Here is a 22,483-nt window from a genome sequence, read left to right on the forward strand (position 1 = left end):
GAGATCCGTAAACGATCTAAAGTCGCATGGTGGCATAGTCCGATGTTTTAGCAAGCTGAAGTGATAATGGGCAGGACACATAGTATACAGAAATGATGCTATCCCATCACGTTTCTGGAGTGGAAGCTACGTGCCGGAAAGCTCAGTGTAGAACGTCCTCCCACAGGAAGGCGCAGGATGCAGGCCGCTACCAACCGGTCATTATGGAAATCATTGGGAGAGGCTTATGTTCAGTTGAAATGATTATGATGATGACAAAATATTATGGATGTATACTAAAGTTTAAAAAAAATGTTTTTTCACGAATTATTGTGGAATCGTTGCATTTTTTGTTCATAACAACAGATCATTGTTTTTGTTATAATATGATTATTTTCTTAATTTAGAGCCAATTGTACATAAATATCATAAATTTTGTTTCTATTTTTGATTAATATGTAACAAATTCTGATTCATATGGGCACAAAATATTTGAACGTCGATATCTTGAAAACTACATTACAAAAACGAGTCCCTTATCCAAATATATGTTATTGGGTGTACCTATTTTCATATGAGTCTATGTTACAAACCTAAAATTGAATTTGAAATTTGTCCATATGAATCAGCCGAAGAATGCGGTTTCGAAGAAGTGCCCTTGAAGAGCCCAATGTCAAAGTAGGTTAAAGGTGAGGGCTTACCATGTGTTTACGTAAGGCCTCAGCCTCGAACTTAGCGGGCAGCGGGGCGGGAGCGGCGGCGGCGCGGCAGCGGCAGGATCTTATGCGTGAAATCAAATAGACCGGTTCTCGAAAACAGCGGCGCGGCAGCGGCGCCGGAGCGGGCAACGAGCGGGCAGCGGCGAGGGAGCGGGTAACGAGCGGGCAGCGCACTCCTTCTTTTGCCCACAATAAATCGAGCGTTAGGAATAAATTTGAATCGAAATAAAATTGTCGCCGTTGTTCAGACATTTCGTTTGCGAATAAAAACAAATATCTCGACAACACAACCCCGAAGACAACACTTCGCCGCTAAAGCGCCGCGCGAGCTGCCCGCTTGTTTCGAGAACGGGTCTGCGTTGCCCGCCCCGATCCCGCGCCGCCGCCGCCGCCGCCCCGCTGCCCGCTAAATTCGAGGCTGAGGCTGAGGCCTTAGAGTACTTGGCTGGCGAGAGCGTAAAAAATGACTTTAACAATTGTACAGCGCCCGTTCTTTCAAGAACTAAAATCTTCATAGATTTTTTGACGTACTCGCTAGCGAGCACACGTAACATGAACAACTTTCGTCTTCGAATCTTTTGCGTATTCGACAAAATTCGATACTCAACCTTCGAATTAAACGATAACGTGACAATTTTGATTCTCAAAATAAGTTTCGTGCAACCATTTCTCATACTAAGTTCACTTTACGACACGTTCACAAGGGCGCTGTTGTAGTTTTCGTACTAAATCTTTTGATGGCGATTCGAAATTTCGAATACGCAAACGATACGAACTCGAAAGTTTTTCGTGCTAGCCGTACAGTTAGTGCCTGAGGTATGAGAACGGCAGAGGATGTTTTAGTTGATGTGAAAGTAATTGACGTGAGCGAGACTTCAGTCTGCTTACCATGAGTTTACGTTTAGGTGTACGCTAGCGAGTAGGTCCTACGTCAAAAATTCTATAAAGGTTTTAGTTCTTGAAAGTAGCCGCTAGGGTCGTCATTTTTTTACGCAGTCGCTAGCGAGCACACCTAACGTAAACTCATGGTAAGCACACCGGATTTGTATGCTCTGTCACGTCATAATATGTCAATGCCACCTCCGTGACACTCCCATACCTCAGGCACTCAGAAGCGCTAGACCTATAGACAAAAATAAAACACAATCTAGACATCAGCACGTTTATTCAGCTCTAAGACAGCGGTCGCTGCAGCGCTTGAGACAATCCGCGTCGTTGCGGCAGTGCGCGCGGCAACTGGCCTGGCAACGGGTTACGGTGCGAACGTTCGTCCGCGCGAGCCGCTCGTCGAACATTACGCTGGAAGAGAAGAAATAAAATTATTTTATTTGGCAACAAAAGACACACAAAAATACCTAGTTGTCAGTCGTGTTTAACGCCCGTATTCACAAACGATGCTTGCTTAAGTGAAGCTGCAAATCAAACGCACAGCGTTGAATAGAGTTCTGTGATTGGTTCGTATGTGATGTGACCCTGTGCATCCACGCGCACTGTGAGACCTCATAGTTATGTTTGTTAATACGGGCCTAAGGCCCATAGGTACTGAATAAACTATTTCATTTTGACACTGATTTTCAGTGGTGGAAGAGGTGAGCTTTATAATGAAATCATTCTTTGACCACAATATCAACATTATGGTCCTTCGAACCGGATCACCTCAAACTGAGTACTATCGAGATATGGTCCTCTGAGCCGGATCGCCTCAAAATTTGATATTACCGAGATATGGTCCACCACACTGTCGTGGGACATCCACCCACATGGTGGACCGACGACATCATAAAGGTAGCAAGAAGGCGCTGGATTCATGCCGCTACCAACCGGTCGACACGAAAATCATTGGGGGAGGTCTAGTTCAGCAGTGGACGTCCTGTGGCTGAAATGATGATGATGAGACATGGTCCTTTGAGCCAGATCGCCAAAATTGAAACTCACCTGTCAATAAAAGGCACAGAGGTGCAGGTAGCAGCATCGCAGTGTAGCACAGGGGGCGCCACTGCGGCCATCAGTGAACTATCCTCTCCCACCACGTATGGGATATGGTCTATGTACACGTTATCAAATAGGCACATGCGTTTCATGTACTCCTCGGAATGAGTGAACATTGTGGGAGGGATGCCTGAAAGAAACGAATAACTCGTTAAATAAAACAAGAAATTAAGGTGACAATAACCCAACAATGTAGACATCGGACTGCCGATTCGAGATTCAAGGAACGGTAGTAAGATTCTCGACAAACTGTTGGAATTTTGATGAGGCCTGCACCTCTTTCATGAACAACTTTCGTCTTCGAATCGTTTGCGTATTCGACAAAATTCGATACTCAACCTTCGAATAAAACGATAACGACAATTTTGATAAGTTTCGTGCAACCATTTCCCATAGTAAGTTCACTTTACGACACATTCACAAGGGAGCTGTTGTATTTTTCGTACTATATCTTTTGATGGCGATTCTAATAGGTACGCAAACAATTCGAACTCGAAAGTTTTTCGTGCTAGCCGTACTTATCGCCGCTACAATACCTATTGGTTTCTTTGTCTAGTACCCATGGTAGGTAGTTATTTTCGTACAAGCTTGCTCTCTTTTGCTTAATTTGGGACTAAAGGTGCTGTATAAAATGTTTTTTTTAATGTATAACAAGGCAGGTAGGTGGACCGACGACCTCATAAAGGTAGCGGGAAGGCGCTGGATGCAGGCCGCTACCAACCGGCCATTGTGGAAATCATTGGGGGAGGCCTATGTTCAGCAGTGGATGCCCTATGGCTGAAATGATGATGATGATGAAGGCAAGTAGGTATTTGACCGCAATCGCACGGTGTGTTAAGTGAGATGCAGTCTAGGATGTCCAAGGACATTTATTTCTATGGAAGCTTCATTACTCGCGACACGACATCTAACGATATTGCCTTTTACATTGATAAAGCACTCACCAACTGCAAAATATCTGGTGTTACACATATGCTCCTGTATGAGCTCCGAGCGGTTGTTGAACCAGCCGATCAGCCACTTCAGGTCCTCGAACTTGGTGATCTCATCGTTGATCACCTTCCTGGTGAGACGAAGATACTCCACGTCCGCTTCTATCACCGACTCGTCCTTGTCTTCACCATAACTAAAAAAATCATTCGTCAGCTCATTTAGGCTGGGTTGCATCTTACTTTAACTTTAACAAACGTCGAAACTCTGCAGGTCAAACTCTATACAAAATAATGGTTACGGTTTGTTGGTAATCCAGTTTTACGGGATCCAGTAATGCAGGGTATCTACTGCAAAACTGGACTAGGTATTGAGAAACATACATTGTGTGTATTTGAAATTCAAATGACAAATTCGAACGGTTCTGATTTACTCGTATACGGGACACTGCAAACGAGTTGTTCGTGTAAACGTTATTATTAAAACTCCTTAACGGGATCCTCCAAAAAACGGGATGTATCCATGGGAACAAGTCGTTTTAGTTAAGGTTAAAGAAAGCTAGTGTAACTCGGACTCAACCTCTACTGCAGGAAATTAGAGAGGGTCGTCCCTTATTGATCTAGTCAATAAGAGACGACAAAAGGAGGATTTGGCCTACACTCCCCACGCTGGCCAAACGGTTTGAGGAGGCCTGATCTTCGGGACTATTCCTACCTCTCGTTAACACCACTGCTATGTTTTTTGCTGCTGGTTGGTGCTGCTGCGGGTTTTTATTGGCAGTCAAGCTGTAGATCCTGGCTACACAGGAGTTGCAGCAGTGGGAACGAGAGGTGGGAATAGTCCCGTAAGAGCTTCCATTTTGCTTTAAAAATACAAGCGGTAGAAGATCAGAGCTTACTTCCTGTACTGCATCTTGAGGATGGCCTCCGACATGTGGATCCTGAATATGACCCCGGGCCGCAGGTGGGCCTGGTACAGGTCCTTGGGCATCTCCACGAAGTTCGACTCCCAGTCCTGGATAGAAACAATCATATTGTACGGGGAAGGACCCAGAAACGACCAAACCAGGACCGCAGCAAGGGAGCAGTTATCGAATCTTGCTTGCATAATAGGCTACTAAAGACGCCTGTTACGAGTAGGTACCAGTATTCTATCTTCTAAAATTAAAAGTACAACTCGGTCGAGTTAACTGCGCACCACGTTGAATGCGACTCCGCACTCACCCGCACACCTCCCCGCGTTAGCCCCGTCCGTACCAAAGCGTCGATGCGACGTCACTGCCGTCGGTTGCGCGGTTAACTCGACCGGCGGGCTGTGTGAGTATACATCAAACGTCCTCACTAGTAAGCGCGTTAAAAAATGCATGAAAATTTCAGTTCTTTCGAACGTTTCCGCTAGGGGCGCTGTACAATCCGTCTTACATTTATAATGTCCCTCTTTTACCCGGTCAACATCGAATGTGATCGAATGCGTTTGACGTAAACTCACACTAGGCCCGATTGCGCTAATTTTTAACATCTCCAATTCTTCTCCAGTTGCGCTCCGTTTTTCATTCCAGCTACCTCAGCACCTCGCAAATTCTGTATCGCGGTAAAGTACACGCGCAAACAAAGACAAAACAACGGATTTAATCACTTTCCAATAAAAGTCCGAACACCTTATTTTTTCACTAAAGCACAGAAAATGTTCGTGAAGGCGTTTGACTTGAGTTTGACAAAAAGTAGCTTTTACACAAAGAAGCAGTTGCGTTTTGTTTTCGTTTCAACTAGCTGTCTAAGCGACACCGCGATACGAATTTGTGACTTTCGTTCGTCGTCTAGTCGCGTTGTAGTTGAAAATATTGTTGTATATGGGGCACAGGTTGTAGTTTTGAGTACCTAAGTATCTTACCTTAACAGGCGGGTCGTACGTGTCATAACTAAGTTTTTGCTTCTTCTTCTTCTTCTTTTTCTCTTGCTGCGTTTCGGTGTTATCGCTGCGGCGCGCTGCTTTTGGCACCTCGGTCTTCGAAGCGTTCTTGAACTGTCAATCATAGAGTAACTACATAATTATGATGACCATCAATCAATGACTGTATCGTTTCAGCCAAATGACGACCACTGCTGAACAAAAGCCACAAGGATTTCCGTAACGACCGGTCCCTGACTTTCGGGACTATTCCCACCTCTCGTTCCCACCACTGCAACTCCTGTGTAGCCAAGATCTACAGCTTGACCGCCAATAACCCAACCAATGAAGGTCAAGTTTGTCCCGGGGGAAAGATAAACTGTCATTGAACCCGCAACGAAATTAATCAGAAGAACATAGGAGGAGTTCGAAATTAAGGTCCCTGACTGCTTCTTATAGAGTTGATGTCGAGTTCTTCTCGAGTGACAACCACGGGCCGGAGAACGTAGTGTGGCAGGCCCCTCACTAGGTGGACCGAAGATCTGGTAAAGGTCGCGGGAAGTACGTCGCTGCGTGCAATGGCTTTAACTTCAAAGTTTTTGCGTTAAGAATCGCATTTCAAAGTCTAAATATACTCGTAGCTTGAAAAATGCAAATTGCAATTGGAATTCGATTATAAATCAAGCTCAGAATTTGTTGATTCTGAGAAAATTTGGATTTTCCTTATACCGGAGACTAAAAAATGCATGGTTGCTTAAAATTATTCCTATAGGTCATCTCCTAAAATATCAAACATATTACATATAAATAACTACTTTTTGCTGCATCTTGCTTGCGGCGGCTTCGCCCGTGATCATTCAAAGATTTATTAAAACCTGTATCTTTTTTACTTCCGCTTCCATTTCAATACTTTTTAGTGACTGCGCCAGAAGGAAGGTTATGTTTTTGTATTGTACGATGTATTTTTTCTTTGCCATGCTCTCCTAAATAGTAGTAAGTCGTCTAGCTAGACGTTTTCAACCCGACGCGAGGAATGCGGGAACGTGTGCCTATTATGCATGTACCAGCGCTTTCCGTCGAGGGGTGCCCAATGGAGAAGTTTCCAATTTTATCTTTTAATAAAACTTGAAAACATAAGGAAAACCAATAATAATTGTGGAAGAATCATGAAAATATCTTTACAAAATTAAATAAAGAAGTCACAGAGCCCTAAAGTTACGCATAACAAATATTTTGCGCCATTTGATCGGTGTAGTCACGGCACCGTCTATATTTGAGTTCCACGCGAAAATATTATGTAAGTAGGTGTAATTTAAATAATTAATTTTGCAGCCATTTCTTGATGGCTTGATTCATGAGCTATGATGATACTCATCAAAGCTCATGAGATAGTACTATCAATTATCATCTTCGAATCGCTAGCCCAACATCCTTGAGCAACAGTCCTTTCTAGCATGTGCCCGCTACAAGTTTTGTAGTGGCGAGTCCATAGATGTTGCCACACCACTACTGCAAAAAGTATCTACCTCGTTGTCGTCGGGTGGTGCGGTGGTTGCACGCTGTCTCCCTCGCCGTCTGCCTCCGTGCCCTCTCCTCCTCTAAATAATAAAGAACAAACCATACAGAATTAAGCTCAAAACTCGATTCAATTTTCAAGTATAAAGAAAGAGACTTTTTTTTAAAGATTATTAGCAATTTCTAAATTTGCATAAATTACTAATAGTCCCGTTAGCCCCTCGTGTTAAGCTAAATAAGCTTGTGTTACGAGTGGGCTCACCACAATAGTCGAGCGGCGGTGGGAGTCGAACCCGCGTTCCTCGGATCTTGGCCAGTCCGACTACTTTACTGTTGGGCTATCGTGGCTATAAAATTTGTGGCTTTTGATAGGTTGAATTTCAATAGTTAGATCAATTACAGGGCAGAAATTGTGATTGCGATTGAATAGAATTTTGAGTATTGTTTTGAAATAACATTGCTCGAGTAAGTTATAATTTGATTTTGAACTTACTTGATACTTATCCTATAATACGAATAGATAAATACCTATATCTGCACTTCTACGAATAGCTCCTACTATAGAACTATAGAATCACTTAACATCAGGCAGGTGTGACTGCAATCAAATCAAATTAAGAGAGAGCGTCGAACTCCTCTAAGCCTTCCTCAATAAATGGGCTAGCCAACAAAAAAGAATTTTTCAAATCGGACCAGTAGTTCCTGAGATTAGCGCGTTAACCTCAAATCTTCAACTTTTTCAACTTTTTCAACTTTTGAAATTCAAGGATGTGTACAATAAAAGACAATTTCAGGACCCATCATTTATTTGCTTACTCCTCAACATCTTTAGGCTCCGTTATGGAGTCCACAAACACCACAGAGTTGCACTCCGCTGCGTCACACTGCAACATGGGGGGCACTTCCACAGGAGTCACTGAGTACTCATCACCAATGACGTATGGATTCCCGTCAATCCAAAGGGCATCGAACAAGCAATAAATGTGCACTTTGATACTCATGTAGCTGATGAATTTATAGATCCTTCCACCACACTCTCCCAAATGCTCCTTAATGCTTTTATCTGTCTTATACATCAACAATAAATTATGGAACTTCGTGATTTCGTCCATTACCACCTTCTTGATCAAATTAGTGTAGATTATATCAGCTTCAATATGCCTTTCTGGGTCTTCGTACATGCGCTGCTTGATTCGCAATATGGCGTCGGACATTCGCACCCGAAAGATTACTCCTGGGTTCATCTGGTCGGGCAAGATTCCAGGCTTCTTGGTGGTGGTGGAGAACTCCAGGATCCGGTCTTTGACTGGCTCAGGGTAGGTGTAGTGGTGAGGCCGTTCGCGCAGCTTCGGACCGTTGATGGTATTGAATGTCCGGATGTTCTGGAGCAGAAAACGGGTGGTCAGGTCTTGGGGCTGCACTGATACACTTGGTCACACTATTTACGAATGTTTTGGTCACTTTAGAATAGAAATTTGTAAGTAATGAACACTATACACAGCACAACTCAAATGCGGTTGCAGCAAACGGACGCAACGTGGATGATCGGAAAATTTAATTAATACCTTCAATAACTCTATAGTTAGTTAAGTGGTTACTTATTTATCAAAAATAGTAAGTCCTTTGTTTGTTTTATACAGTACGCGTTTTTTCATTATCACTCAAGTACCTACCTCAGATGTTATCGATTTCAAAATAATTTTGACTTTGACTTCGTACAGTCATTTCAATGGTTTTAACAAATACTCGTACAAAGAACGAAAAGGGCCCAGGGCAGGGAAACTTGAAAAGGGCTTATTTTAAAGAATTATTTTCTTCATCCTTTTCAGGTTTCAGGACTTGCCCTACCACTTCGGAACAACATGAGATGGTACTGCGAAGAAGTGGAGCAAGAAACTCAGTTCCTTTATCTATCGGATTTATACTTCTTTTTTAGGGTTCCGTAGTCCTGACAAGGAACCCTTATAGTTTCGACATGTCTGTCTGTCTGTCCGAGGTTTTGCTTGGAAACTATTGGCACTAGAGAGCTGTAATTTTGTGGAGGTATGTATATTAATCACGCCGACAAAACGGTAGAATTTTTTTTTAATACATATTCGTTTCTGCCATCTTACCTTAGCTCGCCTCTTGATCCGGTTGTGCTCGGATGGCTCGCCGTGCTGCTCGAGGTAGGAATCGAACCTGCTGAAGTCGAACGGTGCCCAGGAGTCCACTCCTGGTTTTGTGTGGATTTCTTTGTTGACTTCCTCCTGTGTAACACAAATAAGAGTTAAAGCCACCACTGGACTACTGTGGTGAACCCTCTCGAATCACAAGCATTCAGCATAGCATGAGGGGTTAACGGGACTAGGTAATTTGTGCAATAACTACTTTTTAAGTATCTATTTTTTTTTTTTTAAGTAAAAGGGGCAGGAAAGTTCTTGAATGGCGACCACGAGCCGGAATACGTAGCGTGGGCAAGCCTCCCACTAGGTGGACCGACAATCTGGTGAAGGTCGCGGGAGGCGCCTGGATGCGAGCGGCGCAGAACCGGTCTTTGTGGAAATCCTTGGGGGAGGCCTTTGTCCAGCAGTGGACGTCTTTTGGCTGAAACGAACGAACGAAGTAAAATTTACGGTGTGAAAACGTAGTAAGTAATTCTTTTTTTAAAGATTTATTGTTCCTAAGAGCTGCTTCTAAGACCAACTTGTGCTTCCCAGTGACCCCAGTTAGCGTCTAACTTCTTTTAACACAACACATAACTCGCCAGTGGTCTTATTATTTATTTATTTATTTTATTTATTATTAACGTCATTAGAATTCTTGTGCTTGCTGAGGCACCCTTTAATTAAGGAAAAAATCCTATTAATGAATCACTAAACTATTTAGGTATTGTTTATGCTTTGTTGTGTATTTTTAAATAAATAAATGAATATACCTTGCCATGCGCCATGCTCTTAGGTCCCATGAACTGCACGGGCTGCTCGTACAACTCGTCCTTTACCTTAAAATCACAAAAACACTCATTATGAAACACCCACATACAAAGGGGCTCTCTATACCTAAGTCCGCCTGGCTAGCTACCACCATCTTAGCAGTTGGAGGTGAGATAGCCAGTTCCACTGTGGTGAAGGATTCCGGGTGAATCTCGCTTTTCGAATTCATTTATGGGGAAATGTATTAAATTATTTAATAAATTACCACAAACTGTTGTAGAGCTACCCATTCATAAATTCAAAGCACATATTAAAAGTACCTTAATGAAAAAGGGCTACTATAAAGTCGATGATTATTTAAAAGATAAAAATGTTTGGGATGCGTAACTGCCTAGCTCGCATAAATATTTATAACTATGTATTTTGAAAACCTGTAAACCTTTGAAAAAGAGGCTGACAATAGTGTCTGAGTTTCTTGCGCTGCTTCTTCTCAGCACTGGCCCATTTATTGTCCTGAAGCAGTGGTAGGGTTAATACTGGGACGTGTAAAAGTGCTTTTTTAAAGCCTACTTACAGAAATAAATGAGTTTTACTGAGAGTTTTTTTTAGTTTTTACCTTTGGCTTGATCACTTTCCAGGTGAGATGCAGGCCAAGAGCATAGCCGTTATGATACAAATAATATATTATAAAAAAGTTACTTAGGCATTAAGGAAGGCGCTGGACACAGGCCGCTGCCAACCGGGCAACATTGAAAGCATTGGGGGAGGCCTATGTTCAGCAGTGGACATCCTATGGCTGAGATGATGATGATGATGACGCATTATGGGCATATACATTATCATTGACATTAATGGACTTCTAAAAAGCACCAAAGCGCACAGTCTCCCCCTTTTTCATCCAGCTACCTCTCTGATGTCATCGGTCCATCGGGCACAAATTAATGTAGAGAAATAACTTACATTGGGATAGTTGAAGTCGAAGCTTGGCGCTGGATCAGCTCTGGTCATCCATGACATAAATAACAGCTGTAAAAAATATGCTCTGCTTTATATGTATAATTACGAACTTTCATCCACTGCTTTGCTCATTCAGTCTTAGGTCTGTATTACAGTTGGTTGAATATTAATATGTAAGCGATTAACCCATAGTAGTCGATCCGTGCCGGATTGGCTGACTCGAGATCTGAGGAACCTACCCCCATAGACAATTAAAAAAAAAAAATACTTTTTGATCGAATCCAAAATTGAATCCGTGATAAGTCCATACAAAAAAAGGCCTTTCGACCATTTTATTTTCGAACTAGCCTTTACCCGCGGCTTCACCCGCGTGAAATTTACTTTGTCACAGATAGTCATAAATTATAGCCTTTATGTTATTCTGGGTTATAAACATTAATACTGTAAAGTTTTGTTAAAATCCGTTCAGTAGTTTTTGCGTGAAAGAGTAACAAACATCCAGACATCCAAACTTTCGCATTTATAATACCTATTAGTAGGATGGTTTGGTATTAAAATTCGTACTTTGTCTAGACCCACTGGACTGGACTTGCACTGGAATGGTGAACCCACTCGTAACACAAGCATAGCAAGCTTGCCACGAGGGGTTAACGAGACTTAAAAAAAACAAATATCAAGATAGGGTCTACTAACTTTTGAATAGTTTGAAGAAATAGCTCTCGTCCACTCATTTTGCCAGAAAAAAGAACTGTATTTTCGACCCATAGTTAATTCGGGCATCAAATCGCATGAAAGTGCGCACATTACACAGATTCGGTATCGGCCGATTCTCACAAAAAAGCCAACCAAACTGTCGACCAAAAAAGTCTTGAAACTCAAAAAGATAGAAACTTACCAAAAACACATCTAAAATCAACATAGTCTACGTTTCCACCGACCCCTCGGCAAGAAGCGACTGAAAATGGATTCCCAAAATAAATAACTATTACACACCTGTTACATTTCTAACTGCCTATTAATTTTTACGATTTTATTGCTTTGCCAATTTGTTAGACTGAAGCAATGAAGTTAATTGCTAGAGTACACAATTGCTGTAATAAAAGGCACAGGCACTTTTCAATAGAGCCTTTTTGTGGAATCAGAATTTACCAATTTGGTTTAAGCTGAAAAAAATAACCAGTAGACGAAGTGTGGGCAGGCCCCTCACTAGACCGACCACCAACTTCGGACTCCTATGTTCTTCTGATTAATTTCGTTGCAGGTCCAATCACAGTTTAACTTCCCCCGGGACAAACTTGACCTTCACTGGTTGGGTTATGGCGGTCAGCTGTAGATCCTGGTTACACAGGTTGCAGCGGTGGGAACGAGTGGGTATCCTTGGGGGAGGCCTTTGTTCAACAGTGAATAGATTAATCCTTCAAGGCCCGCGAATCTAGACACAATAGATAATCAATTGTTATGACATTAATTAATGCCGTCTGGGACTCAAGCGGTTAACATCAATCCCATTCCCGTGGATATCGTAAAAAAAGCAACTAAGGGCCAAAAAATAAAATATGAGAACATTAGGCCGTATCAGGGGATTCAGGGGTGCTGGCCAGCATAGAGAAGGAGTGTAAAACTCATAAACACTCATAAATTCATTTATTTTTGTAAATAGGCTTTTAAAAAGCACTTTTACACGTCCCAGTATTAACCCTACCACTGCTTCGGGACAATAAATGGGCCAATGCTGTCTCTAACAGTAGGCTAAATCCTCCATTTACCTTTGGTCAATTAGAGAGCTCGGTAGAGCCTCGTAGCTTAATTATAAGCTTTGACTTTGAATTTAATGAAATGAATTTAATAACCAGAACGTCTATCACACGAGTCAGGATTGAAAAGAAACGTTATTTCAGTCTCATATCAATTTATTTCCATCATCAACCCTCTCCGACGTCATCACAAGTCGTGACGTCACGCTCTCTTCACAGGTGACGTCACAGGCTGTTCAAGCTACGGGCTTCCGGCGTGGACGACAAGTGGATGGTGGCCGTCACTCGATCACGCCAGACGGAAGGGAAGCGGAGCTCTTCATCTGAAATGAAGAAAACAAAACAAAATTAAATAGGGGGCTTTATGTATGGGCAGGGCACTATACGCAGAACAGACGGCCAATGGGGCAGCAAGGTTCTGGAATGGAGGCCATGTACCGGAAAACGCAGCGTCTGACGTTCAACCACAAGGTGATCCGACGACTTCATAAAAGTAGCAGGAAGACGCTGGATACAAGCCGCTACCAACCGATCATTATGGAAATCATTGGGGGAGGCCTATGTTCAGTAGTGGACGTCATGTGGCTGAAATGATGATGATGAGGGAGTTTAACAATGCCCTGAGGAGTCATCCGCTGACTGACCCCGCCGCGTTTCATTGGAGGGACCTTCGAACCTTAACTTCGAACTCCTATGTTCTTCTGATTAATTTCGTTGCGGATCCAATGACAGCTTAACTTTCCCCCGGGACAAACTTGACCTTCACTGGTTGGGTTTTTATTGACTGTCAAGTTGTAGATCCTGGCTACACAGGAGTTGCAGCGGTCGGAACGAGAGGTGGGATTAGTGACCTCGCTCTTACCTGGACCACTCTAGTTCGAGGAGAGGTCATTCGACGGGAGACTCTGAGGCAAACTTTGCTTTCTCTGGTTGGATTTTTATTGGGGGTCAATCTGTAGATCCTGGATATACAGGAGTTGCAGCGGTGAGAACGAGAGGTTTCAACTGAGAACGAGAGGGAATCGTTCCATACTAGGGGATCAGACACCACGAGTCAATTGGGCATTCTTGTGCTGGGATGAACCCGTGACCTTTGGCGTAGTAGACCAGATAGAAGTATTTTATTAATTACAATCATTGATGTAAAGGCTTGATAAACAAATAAATGAACACTCATAATGAACGGATACCATGCGTCATGTAACCTTACAAGGTGACCTTGTATTAATAAACACAATCAATGCCTTTACACATTGCTATTTTTTACTGAATTTGTTCCATTTTTTAGCCTAGTCATTACTTGACGTCAGATGAGATGTAGGCCAAGACCGTGCTCATAAAAAATATCATGCTAAAGCAATCCAAAGCTAGACATAGGACTCCCCCCGCGATGACTTGAAGGCCCGTCCATCTGCCGCCATTCACTATAACTATGTTGGCGGCGTGCTCAGATGATGCCCTCAATGTGCGAGGGGGTTTGCCGCGAAGATCGGCTACGTAAGCCATCTTCAGGCATACCAGCGCCGCCAAGACACATAACTCAAGTAACATAATATTTAAATTATGTAACATTGAACGTCATTTCAACAAGTCTGTTTTCATTATTGTATTTAGACAGAGTGGTCTGATCCTAACACAAGTTGGTAAAACTTAAAAGGATTAGATCCAAAACTTTGTTATGTGACTTGTTTGTATGAATAAAATATTTTGTATTTTGTAACACAGCTAGGAGTCGGAGTGGTCGCCATGGCCGAAATCGGTCGGATGGATCATCATCATCAGAATTAAAGGAACTACGTAAGTATTTAGTTTCAACCTAATGACGTCCACTGCTGGACAAAGGCCTCCCCTAAGGATATTCACAAAGACCGGTCCTGCGCTGCCCGTATCCAGGCATTCCAGGCGCAACCCGCTCTTCACTAAATCATCTGTTCACCGAATGGGAGGCATATTATCATAGCTGGGCACCGTTAATCAAATAGTTAACTTCGTTAATCGTTAAACCGTTAATAAAAAAATTAACTTCGTTAAACGTTAAAACGTTACATTTCGCAAGATTTAACGCAAGTTAACGTTAATCGTTAATCCGTTAACACATGACAATAAAACGAAAAAAATAACTGTATGCAAGGTTTAAATAATTTCGAAAGCTTGTATCGCGCATGGAATTTATTCCTCTTTTATGTTTGCGCTACAAGCTTTAGAAATTATTTGAACCTTGCATAAGTACAATATTTTTTTTCGTTTTAGTACAACTGCATTTCAGAATAAAAACTTGTTTTTAAAAACGTTTTTTAATTATTATAATTTTATTTTACACTTTTTAGTAGTATCTCAATCTCAGAGCCTTGGTTCAATAACAATACAATTCAGTAGCGGCGTAAGGGGGGGGCGGTGGGGGCGGTCCGCCCCGGGTGCCAAGCATCAGGGGGTGACACAAGTCGCGCAGGATTAGTACTCACTGGCGCATCTGCATAGCAAATCTGCGGTCTATGTCATGATACGGGTGCGATTGTCTTTCAATCTTCGGTAGGTAATCCCAAAATGGGGGGGTATTAGGGGGTGCCTTAGGACTTATGACGGGGGGGGGGGGGGGGGGGGTGATCGCCCCGGGTGCCAACGGAATTTTTTTTCTTCAAATTACTTATTGTAAAGAAAACGTAATAACTTTTAAACTAAGCGGTATATCCTGATAAAATAAAAACAGTAATAATGATAAATAACAGGCGATACTAAAAAAATACATAAAATACACAAAAAATGCCAACAAATAATAAAAAATGATACTTTTTGAAAAAAATCTGCTTAAAAATTCGTGTTTTTTTTGGTTATTTTATAAATTTCTCCAAAAAATGCCCCTATAACAGGTGGTTTTTATTACTTTGTATTATTTTCTATCGTATTATCTTTGTAAAACCAAAAATCGCATGTCTCTATCCCTATCACAACATTAGCTATGATCGTTTGAACAAAGGCCTGCCACAACATTATTCTCCGCTACAGGTAGAGACAATTTTAATTTTAACTAATATGCTTATTTTACTTCGAAATCTTTTGTTTTTATTTGAAATCTAACTTGTCTTTATCAAAATTACAAATCTAGAGCCATTTTCAGATTTGTTGTTAACGAAGCGTTGAATGGCGCGCCCGGAGAGGCTTAGTTCAAACGATCATTGCAAACGTTGTGATAGGGATAGAGACATGCGATTTTTCGTTTTACGAAGGTAATACGATAGAAAATAATACAAAGTAATAAAAACTACCGGTTATAGGGGCATTTTTTGGAGAAATTTATCAAATAACCAAAAAAACACGAATTTTTAAGCGGATTTTTTTCAAAAAGTATAATTTTTTTATTATTTGTTGGCCTTTCTTGTGTATTTTATGTATTTTTTTAGTATTGCCTGTTATTTAGCATTATTACTGTTTTTATTTTATCAAGATATACCGCTTAGTTTAAAAGTTATTATGTTTTCTTTACAATAAGTAATTGGAAGAAAAAAAATTCTATAAAAAATTAAAAAAAAATCTCAAAAATTTTTGGACCTCTTTTTTGTCGATAAAAATAGGTCTAGTTTCATCTATTTTCATATGTACACTTTAACGTGACTCACACTGTATACATATTCCGTTCGGTGATCATATTTTTACCGTCATCAGTTAACTTTAATCGTCATGTGTAAATGCCATTTTTGTTGTTTATGCGTAAGGTCTCATACTATGCACTTGACCGACTTTTATTACAATTTTATGTCCGACTAATAAAGAGACCCTTCGCTACCAGATTGGCTGTCTCCCAATGTCCCTAGATAAAGAATTTTAACGGATACGTTTCGTGATCGTTCGTTAGTTTGGCATTTTTTACGTAGGTACTACTAGAGCCGATCAAGAAATGGGATTTTACGACTTAACTCTACATTATACTAGAGTCTAGTCTTGTCTGATTTCTCAATCTCAAATCTTCTGAAATCAGACAGACTGATTTCTCGTCAAATCGTGATTTTTTTATATTTTTAACTGTGTAAATATAATAAATATAAATAGATAGCATGTAAAACCGCAACTGCTTGCTTACCTTGACCTAATATTATGGCCTGCGGACTTTTGGGACTTTGCGGACTGCGGGATTTGAATGCAACTTCCCCTTTTCAATTATTTTCAGTAAAAAAAAATGCTTTTAAAAGTTTGTATTTAAGATATTTGGAACTTAAAAACGAGCTGAATTCCACTGTATCGCGTCGTAGCAAGACTCGCATTTATTTAAATCGTCTTGCGGAGTAATTCTTCTGTACCTTGGTACTATTACTTATTTTGTGCTTGTTCTCAGCACCCAGCCAGCCAATGTCCCGAAGTGGTTAAAGAGCAAACTATATGGGACGTGTATGTGCCCTGAAAAGGGGCTACATAGTAATAAAGAATTTGAATTTGAATAGATTTCGTTTTAAAGCCAAAATTCCGCAGGCCATAAGATCAGCCGTCGACCAGCACTTAAAAGTTCAAAATATTTGCCGCCAGAGGCACTAGTGTCCACAAACTAGTAATCTAAAGTAAAATGCAAATAATGACCTGCTTTTTCTTCGGATTCCCTCTTCACACACGGCTTAGAAGTGGGCAGATAATGTTTATCGCCTAACACACAGCCTAAAGTGGTCACAAACTCATTCAGCCGTTTAATTGTTATTGTCTTCGTCAATTTCCCAGAGGCCACAGTTAACATTCTCCAAAATATTCTTCAGTAACTTATAGTATTTACCGCCAAAGTTCACAAGATCACGAAAACACAAAATTCTTGCTGTCAAACGATTTTGACGTCTTTTTTTTTTGTTTTGTGCCAGGTTCAGAGTCCGAGGTGGGCACTTGCAAAGAGGTTGCAGTCCAAACGAGTTTGTTTACATTTTCGTTGAGTCACTGTATTAATGCGATTTTGTGAATTTAAAATAACAAAACTGTAGTTAGAAGCGTAGATACGAGGAAATATTAAGGTAAGTAACTTTATTTTATAATTACCTAAATAAAATCATTAAAAAAAACTATAGAAGTTGAGTTTTCGTCACTTAAAAGCTTTTATAGCCTGACCAGGAACATAAAAACCCTGGCATAGAGGCGCGTCAATTGCATTTGATAGTGCAACACTGAGTACAGTCGTACCTGTGTTAAATTAATTGGCTAACTTTATGTATCAGGATTCAGGATTACGGGCTAATTTGATATTTTCATAAATTAACGAAAAAATATTATTATAGGTAACCTGATTTAAATAAATTAAATTAAACCATCAATCGAGCTAGTAGATTTATTTTATTATTCATCAATAATCAAATTCAGAACTTGAATATTCAACTGCAATGTCTGCTCATGAACGCTTCAAACTCGGTACTTCTTTCCCAATCCCATACAATTCAATTCTTAGAAAGTGACAAAATTTTTAAAATAGGTAGTTGAAACAAACCACAGCTAATTTTCATAGTGGACTGTACTATACGATAAACATGTCAATCAATTTGACAACCTTTGTCGGAAACATTATTCAATGAAAATATTGTCCGAACCCTTAGTATTTCTCTTCGACAAATACTTTAACACATTGTGAACCACTTTTCTTTCACGACTATAAAAATATTTTAGCAATTTAATTCATAAAACCAATTGCGCACATTTAAAATAAAGTTTGTTTACACTTTGACAGCAATAGACTGACATGCAAGGTGACATGTCAATGAAGTTTTCAGTTACTGTTGCCATTAAAAGAAATTAGTACCATTGGTTTTCCGCAACATGGCGAGGGTTTTTATGTTCCTGGTCAGGCTATACTGATGATTCACAAATAAAAAAAAGGTTTTAAATCAAAATTATTAAAGATATTAAAAAATAGCAAAATTATAACAAAATATAAAGTCAAACAAACAACGGTAGTTGAAAAAAAATTGTCATTAACTACACAAAAATTGGCATTTGAAACTTTAAACAATAAGAAGTTATAAAAGAAAAATCAATCTTTACCTATTTAAAAACAACAAAACTAACACATAAATAGTAGCACAAACAACACAATATTTAACTACCTCCTAATCACCAAATTCATTAAAAAGTTAAGAAAAACAAAACACTATCTATGATTCTAACTCTTTTTAGAAACTTCAAAAATAAACTCCGTTGTGGCTAAACGAAAACCGCGAAAGCCAAGAAAAAAATAGATAAAAAAACACTACGCACGCGCACTATAGATTGCATTAAATGCAATAAGGTGTAAAACTGGTTTAATAAATACACAGATGGTCGGCCGGCCGAAGGCGTACTGGTAAACAGGCCATTTTCTTTAGTTCAAGACGCAAGCAGAGGTTAGGCTGTTTACACACGATGCAGTTATCTTGTATAACCAATCAATTGACATACTTTTTAACAGAGATGATGATTATGGATATCTGTAACCGTAACCGTAACCGATCATAGCAAATGTTATGATAGGGATAGAGACATGCGATTTTTGGTTTTACAAAGATAATACGATAGAGAATAATACAAAGTAATAAAAACCACCTGTTATAGGGGCATTTTTTGGAGAAATTTATCAAATAACCAAAAAACACGAATTTAAAAGCAGATTTTTTTCAAAAAGTATCATTTTTTATTATTTGTTGGCATTTTTTGTGTTTTATTTATTTATTTAGTATAGCCTGTTATTTAGCATTATTACTGTTTTTATTTTATCAGGATATACCGCTTAGTTTAAAAGTTATTACGTTTTCTTTACAATAAGTAATTGGAAGAAAAAAAATTCTATAAAAAATTTAAAAAAAATCTCAAAAAAATTTTGACCTCTTTTTTGTTGATAAAAATAGGTCTACTTTCATCTATTTTCATATGTACACTTTAACGTGACTCACACTGTATACTTAGCACAGATATCCGTAACCGTAACCGAAACTTTCGGATATCCGAAATAAAAAATATCCGTAACCGTAACCGAAACCGGCATAATATTATTCCAATATCCGTAACCTTATCCATAACCGAAACTACATAGTCATAACATCCCTACTTTTTAAGATACTTATCTGTGAAAATGATGACCCCCGATGACACCCGTCCTTACTAAATTACAAATTCGAAAAACGTTGTCTTTTTGTTAGGCTCTCACGCTAAACCACTTATCTGATTTTAATGAAAGGTACAGAGTTAGTTTGAGTCCCAAAGAATATAGGATAGTTTTTATCCCGGTTTTTGAATAAGGTATCTTCTGAAGTCAACCACACGTCCAAATTATTAATTAGCTAATGGTAATTTTAACAACAACTCTTCAAATTTCTCCTTCTGGTAAATTCTTTAACACTGTCGTAATTTTTTTATTTACGCAGTCCATCGTAGTTTCACTACAGATAAAAACATTTTTCAAATAACAGCTGCATCGTGTTCGGGTGCCCTTAGATTGTTAATACACACGGACAGACAATGAATAATAATTGTGTTGATTATCACAATTGGCTTATTGTAGTCAATAAGTAGATAGTGTACATACAGTTGTGGAAATGTACATGACTACATAAAAAACATATTAAAAACCATATATCATCAAGCATTGCGTTTGTATGGGATTTCAAACGCACAATTAACCTTCTTTTTGTTTTCTAGCTATTGTGGGTAGTTTTTAAGTCATATAAGGCTGATGGGGCAGCTAGGTTCAAAGGCCAAATTACTGGTAAGCTCATCGTAGGACCGATGACCTCATAAAGTTAGCGGGAAGGCGCTGCACTGGATGCAATGTATAGTGTATGTTGTAGATGCGGGGGGTGCTGTGCTGTGCTATACCCCGGGTGCCAATCCATGCTACGCCGCCACTGTCCAGCAGTCGTGAAACCATTTGAAGTAAGTTAAAAGTGTTGAGTGTTGAAAAAAATCAAGTTGTCGCAGGGTTTGAGTTGTAGCAGGGGTTGAGTTGTCACAGGGGTCGAATTGTCCCGGGGTCAAGCTGTCGTGCCCTTTGAAGTTGGTCAAAAGTGATTTTGTATGTATTTTTTCAGGGTTGCTCATGAATTTTTATTTTTGATATAACTTTTCTGAGACATGTCACACTTGAGCTGTCATATAATAAAATTATAGTATTCAATTCAATTTATTCATTTAAAGATAACAATGATCCACATGGTTAGTAAATGGGTGCCTTATGCAACTGGCCACTATGGAAATCATTGGGGGAGGCCTATGTTCAGCAGTGGACGTCCTGTGGCTGAAATGATGAATGAAATTATTATGACTTTTCTCAAAAGATAAGCGATGTTGACAATATCCTGATCCAAACAGTAGGGCCATTCTTATTCTTACGCATTTTTGTGTGAGATGTAAGAATAGCATATGTTTTTAAAGAAAATCAGTGCACTGTATATTAATTTACTTAGTAAAATACCTCTATTAACTAGGCCCAATATCATTTTTATCATAAAACTATTAGAAGAATATTAAAAAAAAGTTACAAGTCCAAAATGTCACGGACCGTGTAGTGTGAGATTCCCGGATTTGGACATACAATATTTTTTTCTGAAGAGATGTTATGTTATTTTGATAAATATTACAGTAATTATGCAAGATTAATACATGTTATATAAGACTGTTAAAAATTTATATCAATAATAATTACCATTTTTGATTTTGAACACCAAACGTTGTGTGAGCAGTTTTTGTGTCACAACCACGTGCGCCACTTTAAATATGCGTAACTCGGTAAAAAACTATCTTTGATATTGACATCCCTTGCTTAGTTTTTTTAGAACAGTAACATTGTCATCTTATTAGATTTGTAAATGGCTGAACGTAGTGAGTGAGCCGCAAAAAATTATTTCCTATTTATTTGAAAAAAGGGACAACCATAACACGTCCATCCCGTGTACGGTTTTTAAAGGTAGGTATCAATGTCACGCTATTGTATAAAACATAATTATGTACCTCATGCAGTATAGTTTCAGATAATTGCACAAGATCTGCTAATTCACAGATAGTTTTTTGGATATATCGGACACGTTCCAAATTGTCACGGCCATGGTATTAAAAATGTGTCACTACCGCAAACTATTTAAGTACATGGTCGTGACATTACAACGCATGGTTGTGACATTCTATTTTTGTTATTTTAATAGTGTTTGTTGTTCTGCTAAATTATTTTGTGTATTGTGCAATTTTTAGGAGTAGCCTTTTAGTAAGTGTACTTATTTTTCGCTAGTATGATTTTCTAGATGCCACGAAGGAAAAATTATTGCACTTTCTCATTTGTGCAGTAATATCAAATTTTACTGAGACAGCTCCCGGTAAAGGCCCTGCAGAGGTGGTCGGAGTTGTTTTAAAAGGAATTGCTATTAACCATATTTTTAGTGGTACGGTGACTATGAAACATGCTTAAGTTGTCAAAACCAACTGTTATGTGAATCCTACAGAAATCTCATTTGATACTCAATTAGGTACCTACTGTGTTTAAGATTTACTAATTTGTTAAGCATATTATCATATCGAAACCATGTAGGTAGCATATCGGAAGCATGATCAGATAGTGCCAATAATAAAAAGTCTATTTTTTATTATCTAATAGATATATTAACTACCTGACGGTATTTTTGATCTCAATTTTAATTAAATTTTTGGATGTTCAGAAAAAAGTACATATTACCAAATAACACCTTTGTTGATGAAACGAATTTAGTGTATTTTATTGTTAATCAATTTAAACTATTATGATATAAATTTAACAACATAAATATTATTATTTGCAGTAAAAATGTAAAACTGTCATGCAGTGTCACAGCCGTGGTTACGTAGGCTATTTTGTTTCCTTTCCGAGGGCTTTAAGGTTGTC

The 22,483-nt window shown here is 39.3% G+C and overlaps 1 protein-coding gene and 1 long non-coding RNA gene across 11 annotated transcripts; both read right to left on the minus strand.

The window, feature by feature from the left end:
• Positions 1-1,861: 1,861 nt before the first annotated feature.
• Positions 1,862-11,870, minus strand: LOC135085942 (uncharacterized). The gene is made up of 10 exons (XM_063980725.1): positions 11,787-11,870; positions 10,895-10,960; positions 9,937-10,002; positions 9,134-9,268; positions 7,031-7,102; positions 5,508-5,639; positions 4,516-4,631; positions 3,632-3,813; positions 2,634-2,817; positions 1,862-1,997 (listed from the first exon to the last, which is right to left on the minus strand). Exons 1-10 carry the CDS (start codon positions 11,808-11,810, stop codon positions 1,862-1,864), a joined length of 1,113 nt encoding a protein of 370 aa, XP_063836795.1. The 5' UTR covers positions 11,811-11,870.
• A 910-nt stretch (positions 11,871-12,780) lies between these two features.
• On the minus strand, positions 12,781-18,962 carry LOC135086237 (uncharacterized). Of its 10 annotated transcripts, none has more exons than XR_010260337.1 (3): positions 18,914-18,962; positions 17,212-17,553; positions 12,781-12,968 (listed from the first exon to the last, which is right to left on the minus strand). It is a non-coding gene; the product is annotated as an uncharacterized LOC135086237 (long non-coding RNA). The 10 variants fall into 10 exon arrangements; XR_010260330.1 differs by having other exon boundaries at positions 17,212-17,652; positions 18,914-18,953; XR_010260332.1 differs by having other exon boundaries at positions 18,859-18,951.
• Positions 18,963-22,483: the final 3,521 nt, after the last annotated feature.

The sequence above is a fragment of the Ostrinia nubilalis genome, chromosome 30 (genome assembly GCF_963855985.1).
Source record: "Ostrinia nubilalis chromosome 30, ilOstNubi1.1, whole genome shotgun sequence".
Lineage (NCBI taxonomy): Eukaryota > Metazoa > Arthropoda > Insecta > Lepidoptera > Crambidae > Ostrinia > Ostrinia nubilalis.